The sequence below is a fragment of the Notamacropus eugenii genome, chromosome 3, assembly GCF_028372415.1.
Source record: "Notamacropus eugenii isolate mMacEug1 chromosome 3, mMacEug1.pri_v2, whole genome shotgun sequence".
In the NCBI taxonomy this organism is placed as follows: Eukaryota; Metazoa; Chordata; class Mammalia; order Diprotodontia; family Macropodidae; genus Notamacropus; species Notamacropus eugenii.
In genome coordinates, this window is record NC_092874.1 from 63,791,994 (window position 1) to 63,817,641 (window position 25,648).

The 25,648-nt window shown below is 37.9% G+C and overlaps 1 protein-coding gene across 5 annotated transcripts in view; it reads left to right on the forward strand.

Annotated features, from left to right (window-relative positions):
* ARMC3 (armadillo repeat containing 3) overlaps positions 1-25,648 on the forward strand; it is a 129,532-nt gene that overhangs the window by 62,008 nt on the left and 41,876 nt on the right. For all 5 annotated transcript variants that reach the window (XR_011976667.1, XM_072651702.1, XM_072651703.1 and 2 more), the window contains one exon: positions 20,559-20,808. Coding sequence is in view for 4 of the 5 variants with exons in the window: in XM_072651702.1 (XP_072507803.1) it covers positions 20,559-20,808 (250 nt within the window). In the remaining variant the exon portion in view is untranslated. The remainder of the gene's footprint in view (positions 1-20,558; positions 20,809-25,648) is intronic.

Consider the following 25,648-nt stretch of genomic DNA (forward strand, 5'->3'; position numbering starts at 1 on the left):
CTTTCATATTTAAATCCTTATGAAAATAAATAAGGTAAAGTACTATAACACAAATTTCTCATCTGTTGGACCAGGCTTTGTTCCTTCATATTCCTAATTGCGACTATTCATTTTAACTCATTATCCATTATTCTTTCTGATTTCCTGTGTTTCTTCTTCGGGTAAAGGAGATGGGTTATGAATAAGGGCTAACTATATAGCTACTATTTCTACTCACCTTCTAAACTAACTTTAGTCAAAAATTCTAACACTCTTGACAAAAATTTATATAAATTGTCACTTGAATTGATGAAAAAAATTATCAGGAAAACACTAAATTTAGCCATTATTTGCTAAATTTTAAGTTATCAGGTGGAAGACTTCTAGGTTTAACAAGAGTAATAAAAGCAAAAATATTTAGTCATTAAGATATAAAGGTCTCCTAACAAGCCCTTTAGAATGGTTCATTCATAAATTCATCCTGTAATATAGATCTAATGTGAAATGAATAATGTGGGGGTAGCTAGGTGGCACAGTGGATAGACTCATCTTCCTGAATTCAAATATGGCCTCAGACACTTACTGTGGGACCCTGGACAAGTCACACACTCTGTTTGCTCAATTTCCTCATCTGTCAAGTGAGGAGAAGGAAATGGTAAAGCATTCCAGTATCTTTCCAAGAAAACCCCAAATAGGGTCATAAAGATTTGAACATCACTGAAACAACTGAACAAAAAACAGATGGATAATGTAATCCAAAACATGGAAGAAATGCTATTTTAATTTTTAAAAATACTTTTCTACTGTGACTTTTAAAAGATTAAATTCCAATCTGTTCAGAGCGCAGAATTACCACCTTGCCATAAAAATACTAGACTAGGACTTTAGCAGGAGGTTTTTTTAAATGGCTATATTATCTAGAAGTTAATAGCATTGATAGAGTAAAAACAACGACAGTAACAAAGCCCTGAGTTCTTTCTCTGCCAGTATCATTTTCCAAATAAACTTAAGCATGAAAGTTTGTTTCCTTTTTACATTATAATTATAGTAAATGGAAATATAATTATCTCTGACCTTAAATACATGAAGCAGAATTTCACCTCTTCTTGATGGCTTACTGCCATCATCACTGAGAATACCGATTGTTGAGCCATGCTGTCACTCCATCGCCTGTACCTCCTGTGTTTTCTTTTGTTTCAATACTGTTTGTAAACCTGTTTTCTGCCTCCCTCTTGGCTATAATTCCTCAATCCCGTCAGAGGATCTGCCTGGAGCAACCACTCTCCCCTCCTCATTTTCTGCTCCTGGTTTGTGAGGGCTTGGGAAAGCAATGACCAGATCCATTAGAGTTATGTGTAAAGTAAAACTAAATATGCTCTCAAGGAAGGCCTTTTTTCCTATAAATGAAAGTACATGGGGTTTGCAGTATGTATTTTGGCTGCTCAGAAACCTTTGTCTTTTCGGTTCCTGGTTCTCATCATTATATTCCACAGGTGAACATGGCTAGCAAACACCTATCTCTTTTTCTCCTGAAACCAGGAAAATGGAAGTGGGTTGCCTAAAAGAAGGCCATTACCCTTCTCCTGATATTAACCCTGGTTTTCTAATCACCATCTACCATAGTCCCATCCCCCACTGATCCCTAGCCAGCTCTGGGCTCTCCTGTTATGCCTTTGAGGATCCTTGTTCTGGTATTTTAAATAAACTTAGTATCATAGAGACAGAGTGGAAAGGAAACTCAGAGGCCAACCCCAACATTTTACAGATGAGAGACTGAAGCCCAGAGAGCCTAGGTTACTTTGACTAAAGCTAAACTATATCAGAACTAGATTCTAACTCAAGTACTTTGACTCCAAAGATGGTACTCTTTCCATTTCCTTTCCTCTTTTCCTCCTGCACTCCTGCCATCCTCTAGCATCCCTTCCCCTCCCTGCACCCCCACTCTCCAAAGGCTTTACCCCTACTTCTAAAAGATACTGTAATCCTTGTTCATTTCCTTCAGTACCAGATGTACCTTCTCTCACAATCCCTGGAAGAAGTGTAGGTGTACTTGTTTCCCACTGCCACCTCCACACCATCTCTCTGCCATTAACACATAGCAACCTGTCCTCCTTTGACGTCCTCTTGAACCAGACAGATGACTCTCTCCAAATCCTGATGGCAATCATCTCTGTCCCCAAATCATTCTTCTTCCTTTTTCAGGGAATTTAGCACCTGGCTCACAGTCTTCCTCTCCCCTCCAACCACTGCCCTCATCCTTGGCCATATAATTATCAATGTCTTCTCAAACACTCTGACCTTCTGATTCATCAATCTTTTCAACTACCATGCCCTCCACCCTCAGGGTAAACCTCTGCCACACACAAGCATGGCCATTTCACAATCTACTGAGTTTCACCATCACTACTTCTATGCACAAGAACTCTAAAATTCCTTCTTTTTTTCCCTATGCTTTACTCCTCCTATACTTATTCTTCTTCCTCACAACAATCTCCAGTATTTCCATCTCTCAATGTTTTACCAGGCCATTGCCCTTATCCTGTATCCTTAATTAATTCTCCTCCCTTCCCAGTCTTTAGCTTCTAGTTAACCACTTCAGCTATACACTACCCTCTTCACTGAAATCCTTACCCCTTAATCTATAATCATTTATCCTTTATGAAACCCAAATTTTGGATTACTACCCCACTCCCACTCCCACCATTTAGCTTCTCCACCTTTACTCAAATGTTCTTTGGTGGTTTTGGAAGAAGTTACACAACCATCCTGACTGGTTCTGCTGCAAATTTGTTATCTGATCTCAGCTGGACCCTTATAATACAGACAATCCATTTATTCTTCCATAATTCGGTATAATTGTATCTCCTCCAATGGCCGTTCCAAATCTTTCTACTCTCACAAGATATTTAGAGGTCACTGCTATTGAGTTCTCACCTCTCCCCTATTTTACATCTCGACCTTTTAACAACATCTTCCACCTTCTCCTTTGTTCTAATTTTGATGAAAAGGTAGCCCTTCTCGTCACTAATACCTTTACTTTATTTCCATGATCCTGTCCCCTTCCTTCTCTTCTGGCAGTTTGTTCCCAGAATCATTTAGTTTGAACCCCTTCCTATCTATTGGTTCTTTCTCTGCTGCTTACAAATATCTGCATTTCCCCCTTCCTTAAAAAAAACCCCAAAACCTTCCAATTCATTGTACCATTCCTTCATGCCATCTTCCTATACGTCTAGTTCCTTTCTCAGTCATAAAAAAGACATTTAAACTTATCTCCATTTCTTCTCTTGACTTTTCCCTGTTTCCATTATATTCTGGCTTCCATACACACCTTTCAGCTGAAACTACTCTTTGCCAATGATCTCTTAAATATGGCTTGTCTTTTCTCAGCTTTTTTCCTTCTTGACCTCTTTGAAGCATTTGATGCTATTTAACACTCTTTTCTCCTACATTTTACCTAGGTTTTCATAACAGTGAAGCTCTGTGCCTCCTCTTACATTTCTGATTGCTACTCCTTATTGGTTGGATCATCATTTATGGCTCTCCTTTCCAAGGTTCTGCCTGAGGGTCTGTCTTTCTCCTTCTTCATCAGCAACCATGGGATCACCTCTATGCAGATGTCTCTCAGATCTATATATTCAGTCCTAGTCTCTGTCTGCACATTAGTCCCACATTTCAACTACTCCAACTATGGGACATTTTCAAGTAAATGTCAAATTTAAAGAGAACTCATCTTTCCCCCCCAAATTCTCTCCTCTTTTGATTTTCCCTTTATCTGTTGAAGGCATCTTCGTTTGCAAATTCAGAATTATCTTTGACCCTTCCTCCTCTCTTCTGCTCTCCCTGTAACCAAATAGTTGCCAGCCACTCTTGTAAATCCATCCTCCACGGTATCTCTTGTTCTCTTGTTTAGATCCAAAATCTCCACTTCACTACAGGCCTTAATCCCCACTCTTCTCTACCATTGCATTAGCTTTCCTGCTTGCTCCATGCTCCAATCCTTCTCCACATGGCTACCAAGTAATACTCCTAACATACAAATCTGCCCTTGCTACTCCAGCACTCAAGAAGCCCCAGTGGTTCCTGTCATTTATTCCAAACTCCTCAGTTCAGCATTAAAAGCCCTTCCCTCTCTGGCTCCAGCCCACCTGACCTGGCTGACTGCACCTTACTTCCCCTTTCGCTCGCTTTGTGTTCTGGTCATACTGGAACTACTTGATGTTCCCCAGACAGGACATTTAATCTCCTATCTACATGCCTTTGTACACACCTACCTTCCATCTCCATGTTTAGACTGCATTCTATCCTCTCTGTGCTGTGCTGATGTCTCCCAGGTAGCTACTACCTTTTCCCAACCCCCACCATCTTTGAATTTACTTTGGATAGGTTTTTATCTACTTCTCCGTGAATACGTTATATTCCCCCAGAAGAATTTAAGCTTCCTGAGGACAGGCATTGTCTGTTTCTGTCTTTGTATTCTCAGTGCTGAGCACAGGGTCTGGCATGTACTGGATACTGACTTCATGCTCTTTAAATGAACCAATTCATTAATAGCTGAGTTTTGTATATTAGTTAATGGCAAATCTAGTGAGTTTATTGTAAGCAAGTCTGAATGTATAAGAATAGCCTAGAAATAAAAGGAAATGTTGTAATCTGTAGTACCTCAAGGGAGATATTTGTGAAATGCTTATTAGTAAAATGCCTGGCACATAGTAGGTAATTAATAAAAGCTTGTTTCCTCCTCTCCCCACCACTTTCTCTAATCCCATTATCAGTAGCTTCAATTTGTTTAATCTCTGTAAAAATCCATTTAAATGATTCTTGATCTTCGTAAATATATGCTGAGTTACAATGCTGCCAACCACTCAAAAGATTTAAATACCTTAGTTAATAAAGGACTGAAGCAATTTCTCTTCCCAGTATAGCTCCTGGGGAAGACATGGTTCTCTCTACTGCCACTCACCACCAGTCCCATTCCAATATCCTGAAAGTCGAAGGAAACAATACTGGGTAATATAATTAATCCTCTTCATTTAAGCCCAGAGAGACTCTGCCAAAGGGACAATGTGGCTTGTTACAGGAGTTTCTAGACCAGTGGGAAGTGCTGATACAAGCAGAAAAGACACACCTTGGGGTTAACAGAAGGCATAAACCCAGCAATCCATACTTGATCAGTGGTGGGTGAGGCAAACTATTCCCCTGATTCCTGGGAGACCTCTTTTGTGAGTCCAGAGGTTGTAGAAAGTTCCCAGAGAGTGACATGGTGATCTGTATTCTCTTTTGCTAGAGTTGTAACTAGAAATTAGAGCACCTCAGGCAAATTTATATAAGTAAATCCTGAAAGTTGGGGAGCAGGGAGCTAAAGTATAACCAGTCCTGTCAGTGGTCAGAGGAGACTGAAGATAGCTGTCATGGGACTTGAGGCTGAGGAATTTGGAAGTCAGGCAGGGGTATTTGGAGGGGACAGAGTTTAGAGTAGTGAAATCCAGGACTGAACTTACTGTGGAAGAAAAAGAAAGAGTGTGGCATGACAGTCCCTAGATAACAACAACCAGGGCAGAAGCAGTTTGAAGGAGGCTAGTCATTGCTGCAAGTAATAGTGGTATGAAAAGAAAAGAGTATGCCAACCTCTTTTCTCCTAGTACTATTTATTAGGGGGTGTGAGAGAAGGGCAATTCTCAAAAGGAAAAGGGGTGGGAGTGGGTTAAAAACCCAACAGTGTGTGAGAACATTACAAAATAATACTTATTTTTAGTACAGGAAAAGATCGCTTCATCACCCAATTAGCAAACATTTATTAAGTGCTTGCTATGTGCCTGGAATTGTAGCTGGCTGTAGATGTGAAGTCAAAACATGAAACCATCTGTGCTCACAAGGAACTTACATTTTATTGGGTGGCCTACACATGTAGAGGAAGAGCAGTGACTCTGTTCCTGGCAGGGAACAAAGATCACAAGCTCCATCCATCCATCCCTTATAGTTTTGCTCCTGAGATGAATGGAATTGGTGAGGAGAAACTGAAAGCATGGAGATCTACCAGAAGGCTTTTGCAATAGTCTAGGGGTAAGGTGATGAGAGCCTGTACCAAGATGGTGGTCATGTCAAAGAAGAAAAAGAGCGCATATATGAGCATATGTTATGAAGGTAAAATTGGCAGGACCTGGCAACAGTTAAATATATGAGGGGTGAGAGAGTGAGCAGGTGAGGATGATACCTAGGTTTTGAGCCTGGGGAACTGGGAGGTTGGTGATACCACTGACAGTAGCAAGGACATTAGGAAAAGGGGAGGGTTAGGGGAACACATACTGAATTCAAGATGTTTACAGGACATCCAGTTCAAAATATCCAATAGGCAGTTGGAAATACAAGGCAAGAAGTCAGGAGAAACGTTAGGGCTGGACAAACGGACCTAAGAGTCATCTGTCTAGACGTGACATTTGATATTTCATAGATGATATCAGCATTCACAGCACCTACACCAATTATAATGCTTTATACAGAAGTTTAGTCAATGTAAATGAATGTCTACGACACAAGAACAAATGAGCATAAAAGGCACCTAATTCAGCAAACATCTGACTTTCTTGCCAAGTGGGAGAGGGCAGCCCTTGGCAGTACTGATTTAGAATATAAACTTCTTTGAAAAGTCTTACAAAGAATAATTCACAGCATCATCTAATAGAAGTAGCAGAGGGCAAAACAAGTTTAAAGCAAGCATGGCAAAAGATTCAACTGATCAAAGTCTTCACTGGGGCTTTTAAGGAGGAAAAAATGGAAGACAGACCAAAGCATCAGACAATTGGAAAAGATCTACAAAGAATTTTTATAACAAGCTATTTTTGTTATTGGGGCAGCCAGGTGGTACAGTGGATAGAGTACTGGGCCTGGAGTCAGAAAGACTTCTTCCTGAATTCAAATCTGGCCTCAGACACTTACTAGCTGTGGGATGCTGGGCAAGTCACTTAACCCTGTTTGCCTCAGTTTCCTCATCTATAAAATGAGCTGGAGAAGTAAATGGCAAACCACTACAATATCTTTGCCAAGAAAACTCCAAATGGGGTCGCAAAGAGTCAGACTCAACTGAAATAACAGCAACTACCTTTTCACTCTCAAGGACTCTACTTGGATCACACAATCAAGCCACCATACTTGGACTCGAACTTCACTGCCCTACACATACTTATAGAACAAGGAGAAATGGTACTAAAGAGAGCAAAGAAGAGAACAGCAGCCAGATTGGATCAAGTTTACGTAGAGATTTGTGCTTGAGGCAGTGTAATTATAAGGATATTGAAGGACTTATTCACAAGGTATTTCAAGGATGGAAAGATACCAAAGATGTGGGGGAAAACCTCACGCCTTATTAATACCAAAAAAGCAACTAAAAAACATCAATAACCATCAATCTATAAGCCTACTTTCCCATCTGTACAAATTGAGGATCTCCTTAATGAACAAATGGGCAGGCTTTCACATACAATATTCTACAATGGACCACATCTTTGTCACCTCTAAGTTGACTGAAAGATGAAAAGAATACAAAATCTCACTCTAACTATTGATTACCAAAAAAGTATCTGATTTTGTTTAACAAAACACTAGCTCTCTTTCAACAAGGTATTTCCCTCTCCATACATCAAAATCACTCAAGATTTCTCAAAAAATATAACAGAAATGGTATTCATAAACATCAGGTATGGTATAATAACATAGGAAGATCTGTGCTTACCACAAGATTACCACTGATGGAGATGATCTAGTGCAGAGCCTGGATTGAAAAGGAATTTCCTGTAAGGCACTGAGATTCTTGTCCTGTTTTGTAGATGGCATTATACAAGTTGTGTTAAGCTCTGGAACATTGAAAACCTTCTGAAAGAGATCCATGAGATTTAAAAAGTTTCATCTGATGAACAACACAGTAAAGACCAAATGTATGATGTATGTCTAAATGCCAGATTAGAACATGCTGCTGTACAACCTATTGGGTTTGTCCATATTTCAGAGGAATGGACAATGAGATGAGCCCATAATTAAACAGGAGGAGGAGCACCAACTGGACTGCCTTCAGGAACCTTAAAATTTAATGATCCCAAACTTCTTCCAGTAACAAAAGCTCATCTTTTAAATAACAGTAATCTATTAGTGGTATTTGTGTAGCTGAGAAATACAGAACACCTCAGTCTCCAAAGAACCAAAAATGAACATCAAACAGAGGTCAATGGAAATATACAACAAATGAGATCAATGAGTATACAAAATTCCATTGAACTTATTGTTTGATTATGAAAAAAAATGGTTTGAACAGGGCAAAACACCATCTTAAAGTTTCTCTTCTAACAAAATGTCTTTTTCACTGTGAAATAATCAGGGAAGAATAATCAGGGAAATAATCAGGAAGAGAAGATGAACAGATCACTTGATGAGGACAAGGGATAACAAGTGGACAGTCTGAGTGGTACACTACTAACTTCATGCGGAGAAAGCAAAGAAGGCCTCTGCCATGTTGTTTGGATGTGAATTATGGGCAGACACAAACAGGAATTGAATAAGTTGGGCAGGCATCATTGGAGGTATCCAAATTGATGAGAACAAGGGATGAGTTGTAGATGAGTATCCTTTAGTACTTGTGCACAAGTCATGATTAGTAATATCAAATGAGATAATATATGTATAGCACTTTGAAAACCTTAAAATACTATACAGATGGGGGCTATTCATATGTTACAACTTAGTTAAATCCACCATGTGAGTGAATGGAAAAGGATTTTATTAAGTGCTTACCATGTACCAAACATTGTGGTAAGTGCTGAGAAAATAAACACAAGGAGAAGACAGTCCCTGCCCTCAAGGAGCAAGTGTGCTAATAAGAGGAGCTAGGACATATAGAGGAGTGGTGATGAGGTGAAGATCCTTTGGTGTGGAATATTACAGAGATGGGAAATGGAGCTATAGGGGAGCAAGTTGTCATTTTCCTTTTAAAGAGCAGTGATGGAGTTGATTTGATTACGGCTCCAGAAGTGGGATGCGGAGGATGGTAAAGAAGGGGGATGTTTACAGGAGTACCACGACCGGTGAGTGGGTAGCCAAGGAGTGAGGCATAGACAGAATGTTACTGTTTATTAATGCTATTTGTTAACACCGATGTAGTAACTGTTGTCTGTCCATTTTCGAAGAGGACCACTTATACCACCCGTGATCACAGTTTTGTTTTGACTTGGGCATGAATTGAATTTAAGTGAGGCAGAGGTGGACAAAGTCATCAGCCTTACTCTCTTCCTGAATCATCAAAAGCCAGCGGCAGGACAAAAATCAAGACATGGATGATCTTAGCGTCTTGAAGCCTGACCAAGTTCTGAGTGCTCCACAGTGCCTGCTTCAGCCACTTCATGAACATTGGAATACATTTATCTCAAGAGTCCTTTCTGCAGAGGGAAGTCTTTACATGCTTAGTGTAGACACTCACCTAGCTCAATGACAGTTTGGAGGCCTGTCAGTTACCCTCAACCTGATTTAACCCATCTGCTGAAACAGTTTTATTGGGATGTGGCCACTGTGCCTGCTACAACTTCTTGGTGAGGTGAGATGTAGGTGGACACTAAAGGTGGATGAGCAGCCCTGAAAAGGATTCAGCAAGCTGTCACACCAGAGGCGCTAGTCCTCCCAAATACTCTGTACACCCCAGGAAGTGACTAATGAAAAGGAATGGGGCCTCCCAGGTGTGAGTTCCTAGTATGAAAGGAGAAAGTCTCTCTGGCTTGGTTTCTAAGCCGTGAAGCATTGTAGTTCATGAAGATGTGTCTAAGAAATAATGAAGCATAGCTTGACCTAGATTTAGATCCTTTTGGGTCACTTTCAGTTTTGATTCTTTGAAGACTGTGGTCTCATCATCAGAAGAATACGGAACTTTTAAAATGGAGTTTTGGGTCAAGAAGTACCTTAATATCATTTAAATCATCAACCCTTAGTTTCTTTGTCTGTAAGATTAAGGGATTAAATTCAGTGTCCTGAATGGTCTAAATCCATTTTCCCATTGAGTGCTGGGGCTAGCTTACTTTCCGTTTGCATTGTCTGTCCAAGATCTATGTACGAATAATCAATCTCATTGAAGTGCCCATGATACTGCATTTTGTAGTCTGTAGGCAGGCAGTCTTCGTGAATTTGGTTTTTTCCAAAGTAATTTTTGGACTGATTTCTTTTAAGTCGTTGTGGATCTCATTGAGGAAGCCCTCATACTATTCCAGTGCTTGGGACAATCATACAAGACATCAGCAATTATCATCTCATATGCTTACTTTCTCATCTTTTAAAGATGTTTTTGAGAATGATCTACAAATCTACCTAGGGTTTTCTTGCTTAAAATATGAGAAAGGAGCATTCAGATTTTTACTGGCTGTTGTTTACAACTGACCAATCCTTAACAATCACACAGCTGAAAAGTACAGAGAATACAAGATCCCAACTGTGTTCATTTCTTTAATTGCAAAATAAAATTTGACACAGACTTCAACATTCTCCTCCAAAAAGATGTCTGTCAGTCCTATGTTAAGATTATTTACTTCTCCTCAATAGAAATCCCAGAGATTCTCTATCTCAAGGAAAAACTAAAATGGAGAGTATGCTTGCCAAAGGTGTTTGCAATTATCATGAAGAATGTCCTTTGCAGTCTAAAAAGAAAAGGATTCCACATTGATGGTGAGATCTTCTAATTGGTCTGATTTGCAGATGACATTATACTCTTTAGCAAGCCTCAGCCTTGCTAACTACTACAAGAATCATCAAAGAAGTGAAGTAATGTAAACAGATAGAAAGGAATATAGAAGTTGAAACAGCTACCACTATTGAAGGAAAAAGAAAAGAGGGGATTTTGCCTAGAAGAAAAAACGATGTAATCAAATAATTGCAGTGCTATCGTTAGCTTTTTGTATTTCCTTTATTACCCTGTTGGAGAATGAACTATTTTTATGACTTCTTGGAATTTGTGATGGTTATTTCTTGGAAAACTGAATATGTTTTTAAGGAAAATCACAAAGCATATTTGCCTATTACCTTTCCATCAAGTTAATCACGCTTACTTTAATAGTCATGATTAGCATGTAGACCTTGCTTCAAATTAGTCGCTGGACCAAATCACCTTCAGAATTTTCTGTGATTAATTTATAACATCACTGCCATCTGTTGGATTTGATCAGAATTCATTTTTAGATTTTTCACGTGATCCCACAAGAAAGAAAATGTTTGTTATTTCTCAGTTCCATTATCTAAAACTGATTAAGTTGGACTTTCAGTGGATCGTTTAAGGATAAAAGAAATTATTACGAGGCAGATTTTTTAAAGTACTACATATATTATAGGAAATACAATCAATAAAAATATTAAAATAGAATTTTACTTATCCTAATAAATGTGGAAATGGGAACATTTTCTTTATAAGATTAAAGAGCTACAAAGTGGTTTAAACTAAGAATGATAGTATGTCATTAATTTTTCAAAAGATCTACATATTTTGCCAAAGAAAATATATGGCATGCTTGCCGTTAATGTGCACACAGTTATAATGAATTACAATTTTCTACTTAGTCTATGATGCTTTCCCCAAGATAGCAAGTTTAGGCAATCTTCCTTAACCCTATCAGACCTTTCCATCACTCTTTCCTCAATGGAATTTCACACTTTCTTTTATTTCCTCTTTAGCCATGGAATGGGTCCCTAGAAAAGTTCTTTGAGTCTAATTCTTCAGGGGAGAGTAGAATTATCACTAAAGTGATGGTTTCTTTCCCCACATATAGAGCCAGAGTGTAACTCAATTCTAGTGCAGAGTATTATATCGAGTAAGCATTCAGTGAATATTTGTTAATTGATGACTATTGTACTGGTGCCTTGTAGAATGCCACAGTGACAGAGCTCTTCCCTTGGGAAGATGGTGCTACTGATGCAGAGGTATTTGTGGTTAGGACCACAAAGAACTGAGTGATAAGATCATGGAACCATAGATCAAAATGAATATAGCATGTACATCCTGAACAGTCAAATGAAAAAGGAGAAATCAATTCAATTCAACACATTTTTATTAAGTGCTTATTTTATGCATTATAGTAAGGCTGGGTACTAAGGCAGAAGAGAGAAATGCCCAAGAGGGCAAGAACTATCTCCAAAGTAATGAGTATGTATGCATTTATGTCCAGTTTGTATATATATGTGTTTAGAGGTCTTTTAATGACAATAAGTTGACAGCCATTTTGTATTAGGAATATATTAAGCACAGAATTAGCAAACCATCTTCCAACTGTTTTAATTCCAAAGATTCACTTTGTATTTACGTAAGCAGTAAAACTATTTATGGACTGGTATATTTGTAGAAAGCCATACTGATGGGGACAAGAGGAAGATCTAGCAAAAGAAAACTATTTTAAAAAGGAAGGAAAGCCCACCCAGTAAAAAGACACAATTTCACCCTAATGTAAGGTAATTTTTTTCTTCCTCCTCTCATCCCCACCTTAAGATAAAAGTAAACCAGGAAGTTACCTCAGCTGTTTATGTAATTTTATTATTTATATTATCTATAGGTGACTGCTTAATTTTGGAGCCGTCTACATGTTTGGTTGTGGAATGATCATTTTGATCATTTTATTTTTTAGGATGAGGTCTTAAATTGGATTAATAAAACAAGTTTTCAGATATAATTCTTTTTTTGATAGCTGTTATTTAAAATAGATTAGGACCTTGCACGGCAAGAGGGCAAGTGAAATCTTGGTAACGTCAAAAAAAAAACCAAAAAACACCTCACAACATTAAAGCCTTCTCTTGGGCTTACCAGCAGATGAAAGATTGCCATCCAGACTGAATAATCTTATCATTTAATAAGTTTGTATTAGATACTCATTGACCATAGGATTAATATACAAAGATGTCAAAGGTTAAAATGCATTCTAATGATAAAAGCATGCAAATATTGATAAAAGATTTAGAACTGGTATATTTTTAAGATGAAGTTATTTAACATAACTAAAGTCTTATAGCTATTATCTTTATATAGTGGTCTCTTTATTACCAGAATTTGGGCTTCTGACATGGGCAATTTATTTCACCAACAATATGGAAATAAGTGTGTCTTACTAGTGACCTCTAGTGGAAGCTTAGGTAAAAATTGTGTGGGAGGGGGGAGGTGAAGTTAGGATAAGGCTACTTGTATTTTAATGTAATGCAAACTAACTTAATTTGAGGTTTTTTCGATATGCCTAAAATGATATTTTAAACATAATGGATTGTGATATAAAAATTGCACTGGCAATTTAAAAAAAGATTTTTTTTAAAATAAGCATTCCACTGCTACATACAATTTTCTGATTTTCTTGCATTTTTTTCATTTAAAAGATGCTATCACTTAAAAAGGTCTTGACACATTAAATGTAATCATAACCCAACTTCACATGAACTGTGTAATCATACAGGGTGAATATGTTATTAATGCTTGAATGTATAAATTAACAAATGAACCATTTTCTTCCCTTAGATTTTCTCCCCTGAAACAGCAGGCTTTTTATATCTTGTTCACTGTGCATGAGAGAAAGGATATTCTTTTGTTCACAATTTATTTATACAAATTTCTCTGCCTAGGTCCAGTAACTAGGGTTCCGGCCTTATCAGTGTTTTGATATATATATGTATATATAAATATGTATATATATGATATATATATAATGTGTCTATGTATGAATATGTATGTAATTTTGATCCATTATACAACCTAGTCATTGACCTCATTTTAAAAATTTTTTCTTAAGATGAATGCTATCCCAGAGAATAATACTTATTATTTCAAAGGTAACATTATTTTATTTACTATATCTTTGCATTAAAAAAAAATCTGGCAAATGTGCTTGCTAAATCACTGTGAGTGATATGTGAAAACATAGTAGTTACTTAATAAATATTTCTTGATTGATTGACTTGAAAGATCATAGAGAACATAAGGTCCTTAAGCTGGAAAAGAGAAAAGCCCAGGCCTTTCACAACTGTTCTAGCAAGGATTAAGGGGAAAAAGTACCAGGTAGAGAAATGATCAAGAAAGTCAAGGGGAGATTGCAGTATATTTTGCTGGCCTAAGTGCATTCAAAGATGGAGTAAGAAAACTGTTGGGACCATGGAAGTGGGGTTCAACATGAAAAGCTCTACCTGAGAATGCAGTACTAGCCTTCTGGAACTGGAACCAGGGGCTGGTCAAGGACCCATAAAACCTTTTTGACTTTGACTCCCCAAAGGGTCAAGATGCCTTCATGGCTAGAACTGGGAATGTGTGCCCTGAATCGTACCACCCTGGTAAAGACTACTTGGAGTCCACTACCTCAGCATAAACCATCCCCACCTTGACTACCCTCACACTGTTCTCCCATGTGCTTAGACCAAATCAGCTGACTATGCTGACTTGAGGTGTTCCTAAGGTACTCAAAGGGCATTTTACTCATTCCTGAGGCCCAAATAAGACATGTCAATTACCCCCCCCCTTAAAAAAAATCCTTATCATTCCTTTTAGAAGTGTAAAAAATCTTCCCCTGATACAAAATCCTCATTCAGGAAGTAATGCTGGAAAATAGTAAACACAAGAAAACATCAGTGATTAAGAAATAATATTAGCTAGGGTTATTCAACCCACAAACTCAGGAAAAAAAAATAATAACTCCACATCATGTACCAACAAAGCCTCCACCAAAATAAAAAAAACAAAACTCATGGGTTTACCACTAGAGCTACCAAAATTCCTGGAATAAAGGAAGAGTTTTTAAATGACCATAATAATAAAATGAGACCTCTAAATAAAAGAATGGGAAAGGAAGTGAGAGTTCCAGAGGGGAAAAAATGGAAGGAGCATAAATAACATTAGTATAGAAGATGTAAAACTTTACTCAAATCAAATTGGACCAGATAAAAATCAATGATTACATGACATATTAAGAAGTACTGAAATGAAATTAAGATTAAATGGGAAAAAATGAGAAAAGATTAGGTATTATACTATATACACAACAATGATAGGACAGATGGAGGAGACACAAGAAAAGCACTGGAGCACTTGCATCTAATAATCTATACTCAGTGCTCTAGCATTCTGCATCCAGACTAGCTTCATATACATCACTTGCATACACTGACCTACTTGCTATTTCTGCTAAATACCTCCTATAGAATTACAATGAATCGTTTCCCTCCCCAGCAATCTTTGTAACAGGGGAGAGCTGTGGAGGAAATCTTTCCAACCAAATTGCAATACTTGTTCCTACCTAGTGTTCCCAGTCTTGCAATGTCCTAATGTGACAGGGAGAGAAGTCAAAGCCATGCCATATAAATAGAGATTTTTTTTTTTAGGAAATGGGGATGTTTGGCCTGGAGAAGAGAAGTCTTATAACAGAAATACCTCTCATAAAATATTTTAGAAATTATCGTGTAGAAGAGGGAGCACAGAAGGAGGACCAGTGGGGGCAAGTAAACAGGGAAGTTGATTTCAACTCAATATACGGAAAATATCTTGCCCTGAAGCACTGAGAGATGGGATGTAATAACCACAACATCCCCCATGGGACTTGAAAAAATTACCCAGCTCCTTTTAGGGTAATAAAGACAGGAAGATATAGAGAAATGTTCAGGAAAATGTTCTTGCTAACCCTAGGGCTTTACCCACTTGACTTCATCATTTGAACATTTTTTAACCTATGTCCTGACTCAATGGGTTTTTTTACCTGTTACAACTGCCAACGCAGTCTGTGGTCCTTATCCTATAGGGTGAACCTTTAGAAGATGACTCCGTTTTTTCTTGAAATAATAAAAAAAAGAAAACATCTCCTGTAGTGGAGTAAGAAACTACAACATGGGTTCTCACATAAAATTTACTGTGAAAATGTTCTTCTTCACTTTGGCACTAGAGAGAATAGTGAAGTAATCTGTCTTTTGTCCTTCTGTAAGCTCCAGGCAAAACTTAACATATTTATAACTGAATTCTAAATGATAAGATTTTACCCCATGGTTTTAATGGTTGAATTTTACAAATTTGGGAGTGGGATTAGGGGGCCCAGTTCTTGCAATCTATGGGGATTCACAAATTATGCACTAATTATGACTGACTGTCATAGGCAATTTCTAAATTCATTATTTAAAGAAATGTTTGGTTCAGTTGAGGTAAGAACCATTTCTTCATCATTGTAAAAATGTAATTTTATATAATTCTAAATCTCCAAAAATCATTATGAATACATTCCAGTGGTAAAGAGAACTAGATCATCTTCATTGCTATAATGGATGACAAATTTCCAGGTCTCTAATCCTTACAACATAGACCAGAGGAAAACGTTCACCTATTTATTGTCTAGTACGATAGAGTTACCAAAAAAACCCCATAAAAATTGTCCAGTAATCTTCAGGGGTATATAAGTTTATGAGGAAAATAGGACTCAAGTGAATTAATTATGTAGTGAGACAGAACAGTAAATAATCAATCACTATATGGTACAGTGCAGATAAGTGCTAAATAGGAATTAGAAGAAAAGGCGAAATAGGGTTAACACTGCAGCAAATTTAAAACATGAATGTTATCAGACTTAGGTTTCATATAATTAAGAATAGCATTCCAAAAGCTAACTTGCTGAGGACTTAATTAGAATCAGATGCTGTCTAGGAAGAAATGAATATTCTCCACCTAGAACTTCTTATCACAAGGAGCTTAGGACTATCAGTGAGTAAGAAGTCCTCTACAATTGTGTTTTCTCAATACACTAATCTTTTTAACATAAAGAGTGAAAAAGCCATAAATATCTGGATTTCTGATAAAATACTGTTTATTGTTCTTATCTGATTTAATAATCTAAGTATTTAATATACAAAGCATAACCTCTCCTTATCCCCCATACAGTACTACTAATGAAATGGAGAACATTTTCATGTTAGGAGTAAGCTGGAAAAAAAAAGACTGATTTCATATTGACTAAATACCAAAAATATGTGAAGAAAAAACACTATAAAAGTAATTTGTTATATATTCGAACACCTCGACCATTATTCTGTTGTATGATATGAAAAACAGTTAACCAATGAACATGAAGGAAAATTTATTTTTTTGTACAGGAATAAAATATTAGACTCAAACATTTAGATCAATAATAATTTCACTTTCATTTGCAATTGAATTTGATTCACCATATCTTAATTAAGCTTCAATTATAAACAAGGCACTGGAGAAACAAAGATAAAAAACATCATGGTTACTGGACTCAAGGATATGTAGGAAGATCCAAGGGGCATTCTCTTTAATACATAGGAAAATACTTTATTTTCTCAGGCTTTAATTGAGTACCATAACAGCAATGATTTTCAGTGTTGAGTGAAACCCAAGCTTAACATCTTAACATCTATATATAATATTGAGTTATCATTGTACTTTTTTATACTCATATTCTCCTTCAAATAGTAGTGAAGACATCTTAATATGAGTTGGCATATCACAGTTTCATTAACACCACATATACTAAGGAAAATCTTTATAGTGTAAGCACATTTTCTATTCTTCCCCCTCCCCATTTGTCTCATTTTGTTGCGGGTTACAAAATTTGAATGTTTGAATGATTGTTTTTAGGAAGAGTGACTACTCCAAGATGAGTGTTTTACCAATATGGAAACTGAGGTCCAAGAACACACAGTTGTTTCACACTTAAAAACTGATTAGTTCAATGAATTTGCTACTCAAAATTGTTGGAAAGACAAACTAGGATGATTAACAAAAATGGTGATCCATAGCACCTTACATCTAACTATGTGCACTGTGGAACAAGAAAGCTAGAGTTAACTAGCCAAGCAGACTAGAGAGTCTAATGCAAGGAACTAACTTTGACTTCGTAGGTAACTGCGAAATTTGTTAGGATGAAACCCATGTCTGGAAGGGTTTACCGTATTAAAAAAAATGGGCTAGGCAAAAGTGTTTGGGGTGGGGAGGGAAGCAGCATCACATATTAAAAATATATTTGTGTATGTATATATGTATGAATATATTAAGAATACATATAAAGAATTTCTCTCTCTCTCTCTCTCTCTCTCTCTCTCTCTCTCTCTCTCTCTCTCTCTCTCTCTTTCTCTCTCTCTCATAAAGATTATGTTCCATACCACTTGGAAAAGAAAGAATAGATGAATTTGGGAACAGATCCCAAGTTTGCACAGAAGTACGATATAGTGATAATGAGTGACTTTGATCACTCAGACATGTATTTGAGCTCTCTATCTACACAAAGCATAGCCATTAATACTGTCTTAACTTGACTATATAATAACATTCTTCAAAAAGTGGAGAAATTAATGATGAATCTTTTTCTTCTTGATCTGATTTTGTATTTTTTTCATTTTTTAATTATGAACTTAATAAGAACAAATATTTCAGTAAACAGTTTTTCACAGAAGTATATTAAATTTAACAAAGAAGTAACCAAATTGCCTTATTTGGTTTTTAAGGTGCTTTACCATCTGCCCCTCTTCTAGCTTTCTGGCCTTCTCACACTTGACCCCTTTCCATAGAGAGTAGCGTCTAGCAATGCCAGATTGCTTAAACTATTCTTTGCCCACAGTACTTCCCATCTCTGTGAATTTGCACTAGCTTTCCTCCATACTTGGAATGCTCTACTTTCTCACCTCAGTCTACCATTTTTGGCTCCTTTCAAGGTCTGGCTCAAAAGTCATCTTCTGCAGTAGACCACTTGAGCCTTCCTCTCTAAGATTACTTTTCCTTTTCTTTGTATGTATGGCAAAAAATGAACATGAAAAGCAGGTACATATAAAGAAGGGAGAAGAGTGTGTAATGTTCATCTAAGCTCCTTTATTCTCTTTGTCATCTTTCATCTTGTTTTAGTGTTCTCTTCTTGCTAGTGGAAGAATACATCTAGTGTAAATTATAAAAGTAATGTTCATATTTAATTTTTTTGGCACTCTTCTCCTATAATTTAAGAACAAAGCCCAACCTTTTAGACCTCATGTTGACTTTCTCTTGTCAAAGGCAAGATACTTCAATATTCAAATATTTATAATCTCATCAATCTGGCTGTTCTCCCCTGTGATGCAGGCTGCAATCCATCAGTGACCACCCAATCCAATACAACATCCAAGTCCTTTCATGAGCACTGGGCATCCAACCAGCCCAGCCCAACTTCTATTTTCATCCATCTCCTTGATATCTTTTACTCCTTTTCTTTGAAGCTTGGATATTGGTTATATCCTGCATCCTGTTTTCACACATGATATGCCTCACCATTGCCTTCTATGTGATACTTATCTTTAATTCTTTGGAGACAGTCACATTCCATGTCTCATTGCCACAGTGGTAAAATGTTGGAGTCAGGAGGACCTGAGTTCCAATCTCACTTCAGACACTTGACATTCACTAGCTGTGTGACCTTGGGCAAGTCACTTAACCCCAATTGCCTCATCCTGGCTCATCTCCAGTCATCCTGATGAATATCTGGTCACTGGATTCAGATGGGTCTGGAGAAGAAGTGAGGCTGGTGACCTGCACAGCCCTCCCTCACTCAAAACAAAGTCAAGTGCAAAGTCATATCATCATTTCTCTGATGGCATGGTCTTCTTCGGCAATGAAGGATGAACACACAATGTAGAAATATGTTCATGACTGTACATATATTATCTATATCAGATTGCTTGCTGTCTTAGGGAGGGGTGAGAGATGGGAGGGAGGGAGAAAAATTTGGAACTCAAAATCTTACAAAAATGAATGTTGAAAACTATCTTTACATGTAATTGGAAAAAATAAAATACTATTAAGTACAAAAAATTATTCTAAGTTTTGAAGAATAAAATTAGACTTTTCTTTCTCTGGCTAAATTTTTTAATTCTCTCATAATTTTACTCCTATATTTCCTGAATTTTAAGTGATGGAAGTAAAGACTATTAAAACTGGCTTCCTTAAAAGGAAATTTTGGGTTTTCAATAATGTGAGAAAATGTCTTTGTATCTAATAATTAGTTAACTATACATCAATTTATTATATTGGAAACAAGAAACTTTAAAATTTGGCACACATGGATGGGTCAACAATGCAACCTGTTTACTTATTTGAATGCACGTCATTGATTTAGTTGAATATATTTAGTCAGAAAACCCTATTTGCAAGATGAAATTTAGTGGTTTGAAATGAGTTCATTTCTGCCTGTGATTAGCTAGTAATTTGAGAATAATTATGAGTTATTTTGTCATATAGATATTAATTTCTTTGTTTAACTCAAAAGGACTGGTGGTAATATTCCTTCTGCCCACATTTTCAATAAGATAACGCCCAAGAGTATTCAGAGAATTTCCTTTCTCACTCTCTAGTTATCACTAGACACTTGAAATTCCCATGGTGCATTTTATGCCATTAAAAGTTGCAGAAAGAGCAAACTGAACATTCCCATGAATTCACATCTGAAAACTGCGCAAGTCACGTTCAGGAGGCTGTTGTGAATGACTCTACTCTGTGATTTGTGTTAACAAAATTAACATTTCATTGACACAACATTTTGAAGATGTTTTCATCCCCGTGTCTTTTTCTCTGCATTTGCCAGTGCTGTTGCTGAAGCTGAGGCTATTGACGCCTTAATAAATACCTTAAGTTGTAAGAGAGACAAAGCGATCGCCAACGCTGCCACAGTGCTGACAAACATGGCTACCCAGGAGTCCCTGCGCTTGATGATCCAGGGCCATGACATTATGCGGGCCATCATCCAACCTCTGAACTCTACCAACCCCCTTGTGCAGAGTAAAGCAGCCCTCACTGTAGCCGCAGTGGCCTGTGACGTGGATGCAAGGACAGAGGTGACAATTTTAGTATTCTTCATTCTAATTTACCTGTTCAGCATCTTTGAGAGACTGACCTACTTCTTTTTCAAATGTGCCCTAGAATCATAGAATTAAGAGCTGGCAGGAACCTTAGAAACTGTCCACATTGTACTTAGGAGAAACACAAGGCTTGGAGAGGTCTGTGAGCGGGGATGCTAGGAGTCAAACACACATACTCTCTGGCTAGAAATCTGCTATTTTCCCCATTATATTTTGCTGTCTGCCTCTCAAAATCTTGGTTAAAAATCACAAACCCAGTCTCATATTTTACTGAAAAAATGGAGGCCATTCTCTGCGAGCTCCCTCTTCTCCTCTCTTACTCATCCTATCACTCAGGAGAGTGCCTTCTTCACTCTTCCCCTTTGGCCCTGTCTCATATATGGCCTTGCTCCTTATGAAAGCCAACCCCTGTCCTTGTTCGTGGGATCCTACTTCGTCCCATCTCCTCCAGCAGACTGTCCCTTCTCTCTGCCATCCCCACTTGGTTACTTATTTTTATCTCTCTCTCTCTCTCTCTCTCTCTCTCTCTCTCTCTCTCTCTCTGCGTGTCTCTGTCTCTATCTCTCTGTCTCTGTCTCTCTGTCTCTGTCTCTCTGTCTCTCTGTCTCTCTGTCTCTCTGTCTCTCTGTCTCTCTGTCTCTCTGTCTCTCTCTCTCTCTCTCTCTCTCTCTCTCTCTCTCTCTCTCTCTCTCTCTCTCTCTCTCCCTCTCTCTCCCTCTCTCTCTCCCTCTCTCTCTCTCCATTGGCTCATTTCTTACTGTCTAAAAATGTGTCTCCCCTAAAGTGAAAAAATCCCTCACTTGATTCTTTCGTCCTCCTTAACTCTCAGTCCCAGATCTTTTCTGTCTTTTGTAGTTAACCTCCTCAAAAAGGCCATCTGCCATAGGTGGCTCTGTTTCCCTCTTCCTATTTTCCTCTTCAGCCCTCACAGTTCAGCTTCTAGCCATATCATTCCACTGTAACTGTTCTCTCCAAAGGTACTATTGATCTCTTAGTTGCCAAACCCAATGGTCTTTTTTCTCAGTCCTCATTTTTCTTGACCTCTCTGAAGCCTTTAACCCTGTTAATCACTCTCTTTGCTGATACTGTCTTCTCTCCAGGTTTTGGAGCATCATTCTCTCCAGATTCTCCTCCCATGGATCTGGCTCTCCTCTATCTCCTTTACTGTATCTTTCTCTCCAAATCACACCCTCGAGCTGTAAGTGTCCCTGAAGGTTCTGTCCTGGACCCTCTTCTCCTCTCCCTCCATATGACTTCACGTGGTAATCTCATTGGCTTTCATGGATTTAATGACCATCTCTGTGTTTCTATATTTGTACTTCTATTATCCCAAACTCCCTACTGACCTTCCATTGCTCATCTCTAACTGTCTTTCAGAAATCTCAAGCTGGATGTCCAGTAGACATCTATAACTCAACATATCCAAAACAACACATTATCTTTCTCCTAAACCCTCCCTCGACCCTTCCTAACTTCCCTGTTATTGTAGAGGGCAACGCCATCCTCCCCATCCTTTGGTCTCACAACCTAAGAGTTATACTGGATTTCTCACTATTGCCCCCTATACCATCCAAACTGTTTTCAAGGTCTGTTGATTTCACCTTTGCAAGATCTTTTGAATATGCCCCTTACTCTCCTCTGATACTGCTGTCACCCTGATGAAGGTCCATCACCTCAGCTGGAACATTATAATAGCCTGCTGCTGGGTTGACCCGCCTTAGGTCTCTCCTCACTCCAATCCATTCTATCTTTCATTCAGCCACTAAAGTGATTTTCCTAAAATGAAGGTCTAATCATGTTATTCCCCTACTCAATAAACTCCAGTGACTCCCTACCTCCATGATCAAATGCAGAGTATTTTGTTTGGCATACAAAGCCCTTCATAACCTAGCCACCTATTATATTACCTTTTCAGTCTTCTTACTCTCTTACATGCATATACTCTCCAATCCAGGGATACTGGCCTACTGGCTGTTTAATAATAAGAAAGGCCATCTCTCAGCTCCAAGCACCTTCTCTGGCGATCCTCCATGCCTGGAATGCTCTCCCTCCTCATTTCCACCTCCTCGCTTCCTTTAAATCCCAACAAAAATGTCACCAGCTATAGGAAGCTCTCCCTAACCCCTTTTAATTCCAGTGCCTTCGCTCTGTCATTGATTTCTCATTTAACCTGTATATAGCCTGCTTTGTAGACATTATTTGCATGTTCTCTCCCCCATTAGATTGCAAATTCCTAGAGTGCAGGGACTTTTCACCTCTCCTTTATCCCTGGTGCTTAACACAGAGCCTAGCATATGGCAAACACTTAATACATGGTTATTGAATTGAATTGATTGGTTTGAAACAGAAGAGGTAGCTGCACTTCTGTAGAATGGATGACTGACTAATTACTGGTGTAGAACAACAGATTGTGACAAGATAAAGGAATTTCAGAGTTCATAAACATGAAAGTGGGACACTTTTGGGTGATGGCAGGATCAAGCGTATGTCTCTGAGTTTAATTCTGGTGCCATCCCTCTGTTAATTATCTCTTATTCCTACTTCTGGATAGAGCTTGTTTGTCTATATTTGTTCACATCCTGTCTCCACCAGGAGATTGTGAGCAACATGAACATTATCTTTGGCTTCTTTTTACATCCCCAGCATTGTCTAGCACATAGTGGTTACTTAATAAATGCTTATTGATCGGTTGATTGATTAAATACTTCATTCAAAATAACAACAGAATATATGAAATACAAAATAAATACGTATAAATCAAATATCGCATACATGAGTGTATACATACATACATACATACATACATACATACATATATATATATAATATTTAGGAGTCTGCTAAGACCCAGGTAGGTAAACTTAGCACAGGGTCTGATACTATAATAGGCACTTAATAAATGTTTGTTGACTAACTGACCAAGATATAAATAGGAGCTAATGAATTCACCTACAAAATACTCTTTACACATATTAAGTCATACCTAAATAATTTAAGACATAATAATTGATTATGGTTGGGCTGTAAAAATATACATTTGTGGTTCACTTGCTTTCAGTCATGTCTGACTCTTAGTGACCCCATTTGGGAGTTTCTTGGTAAAAATACTGGAGTGGTTTGCCATTTCCTTCTCCAGCTCGTTTTACAGATGAGGAAACTTGCCCAGGATCACACAGCTAGTAAAGGTGTGAGGTCAGATTTGAACTTGGGAAGATGACTCTTCTTGCCTTCAGAACAGGCACTTGGTCCACTGCACCACCAAGCTGCCCCCCAAAAATACACTATATTATCAGTATACAATATACAAGGTACTTAAATATTTATTCTCCTTCTAATTTTTTCCTTCAGAACTCTCGTTTCCTTTCTAGTTTTTTCATACTTTCCTTTATTTGATCATTTAAAAATTCTTGCTTTATTTCAGAAATTCAGTAGCTTCTGGAAAATCTCTGCCTTGTTTTTTGTGGCATTGTATTTAATTTTTTTCTTCTGGGTTTGTGTTTTTGATGTCTCTGGCTCCATGGCGCTTTCAGTCTTACTTTCTGAATTGAAAGGAATAGTAAGGCCTTCGCTGGTACTGCTGTGTTCCTCTAGGACCTCATGAGGGGCTTTTAGCTGGCTTGCTTACTGAACAAGGGTGGGGGCAGTAAAGGACCAAAGATTTCACTCTGTGTTGACAGAGAGGTCAAGAACTCTGCATGGGGTGATCCAGAGTGCTCCTTAAAAGTTGCCTTCTTAGTCTTAGACCTTAAGGTTTTGGACCCTACTTGGAGGTCACAGTGGCACAACTGCATGATTTAGACATTATTGGTTAGAGCTTCTTCTCAACTCCCATCTCCCCATCCCCAAAATAGATGCACACTGCCCCTGCTTGTCCTGGTCTTAGAGCTGGAAAGCTTCCTCCTGGGTCATATTTTTCTGACTAGAACCCTTCCCCCATGCCCATTGGGCTCTGTTTTTGTGTGTATCTAAGTTGGCAAAATACACTTATTGTAGTTTCTCCTTGGACTTCTTGATAATTCCTTAGTCTGTTTATTGGTTTTAATATTTGCTGCCATAATCATGAGACAGCTGGCCTTTTATGATTTTTCTTACTCCGTCATCTTGACATTAGCCTAAGTTGGTATCTTTCCATGCTCATGGAGTCTTTCCTTAAATATTTTGGGGATTTCATCTTGTTCAGTAAATATATCCTATTGTGCTCCTTCTAAAAACTGGGATGCAGTGGAAGAGATTTTGGTTTCCTATTTGGGTTCATATGCAAGCACTACGTGGGTTGTGAATATCTTGATTCTGAGCAGGACTAAAATGAGGTCATGGACGCAAAAAGCTTTTGCAAATTTTCAAGAACTACACTGCTGCCAGTTATCTCCTATATACCAGAGTGACAATTTGGCTTTTCTACGTTCCAGACCCAACAACAACCACTAAAGCTTCTCCCCTCCCAGTTCCATCCCTTCCTTTCTCGCTTAGCAAAAATGTTAAAAATGGTGAATTGTCAGGACCAGCTTTTCTTTTCTTTCCTTCCCTTTATTAGGATCCTGTACATTTTATGAGCTTTTCATTTCCTCTGGTTCAATGAAGTCCACCTCAACTAGCCTGTGAATGTGTATATGAGTATACATACACACATGCATATTATATCCATGTGTATGTTTACACACCCATTCCTTTTATATGTATGCAAATACATATTCCCTCTGTGCATGTATATATGTATATGAATACATATGCACACCTATATTCTCTTTCATCTTCTTCTTCCTTCACCTTCTTTCTTGATCAGGAAAATTGCTTATCATTCTCTCTATTTAAATTT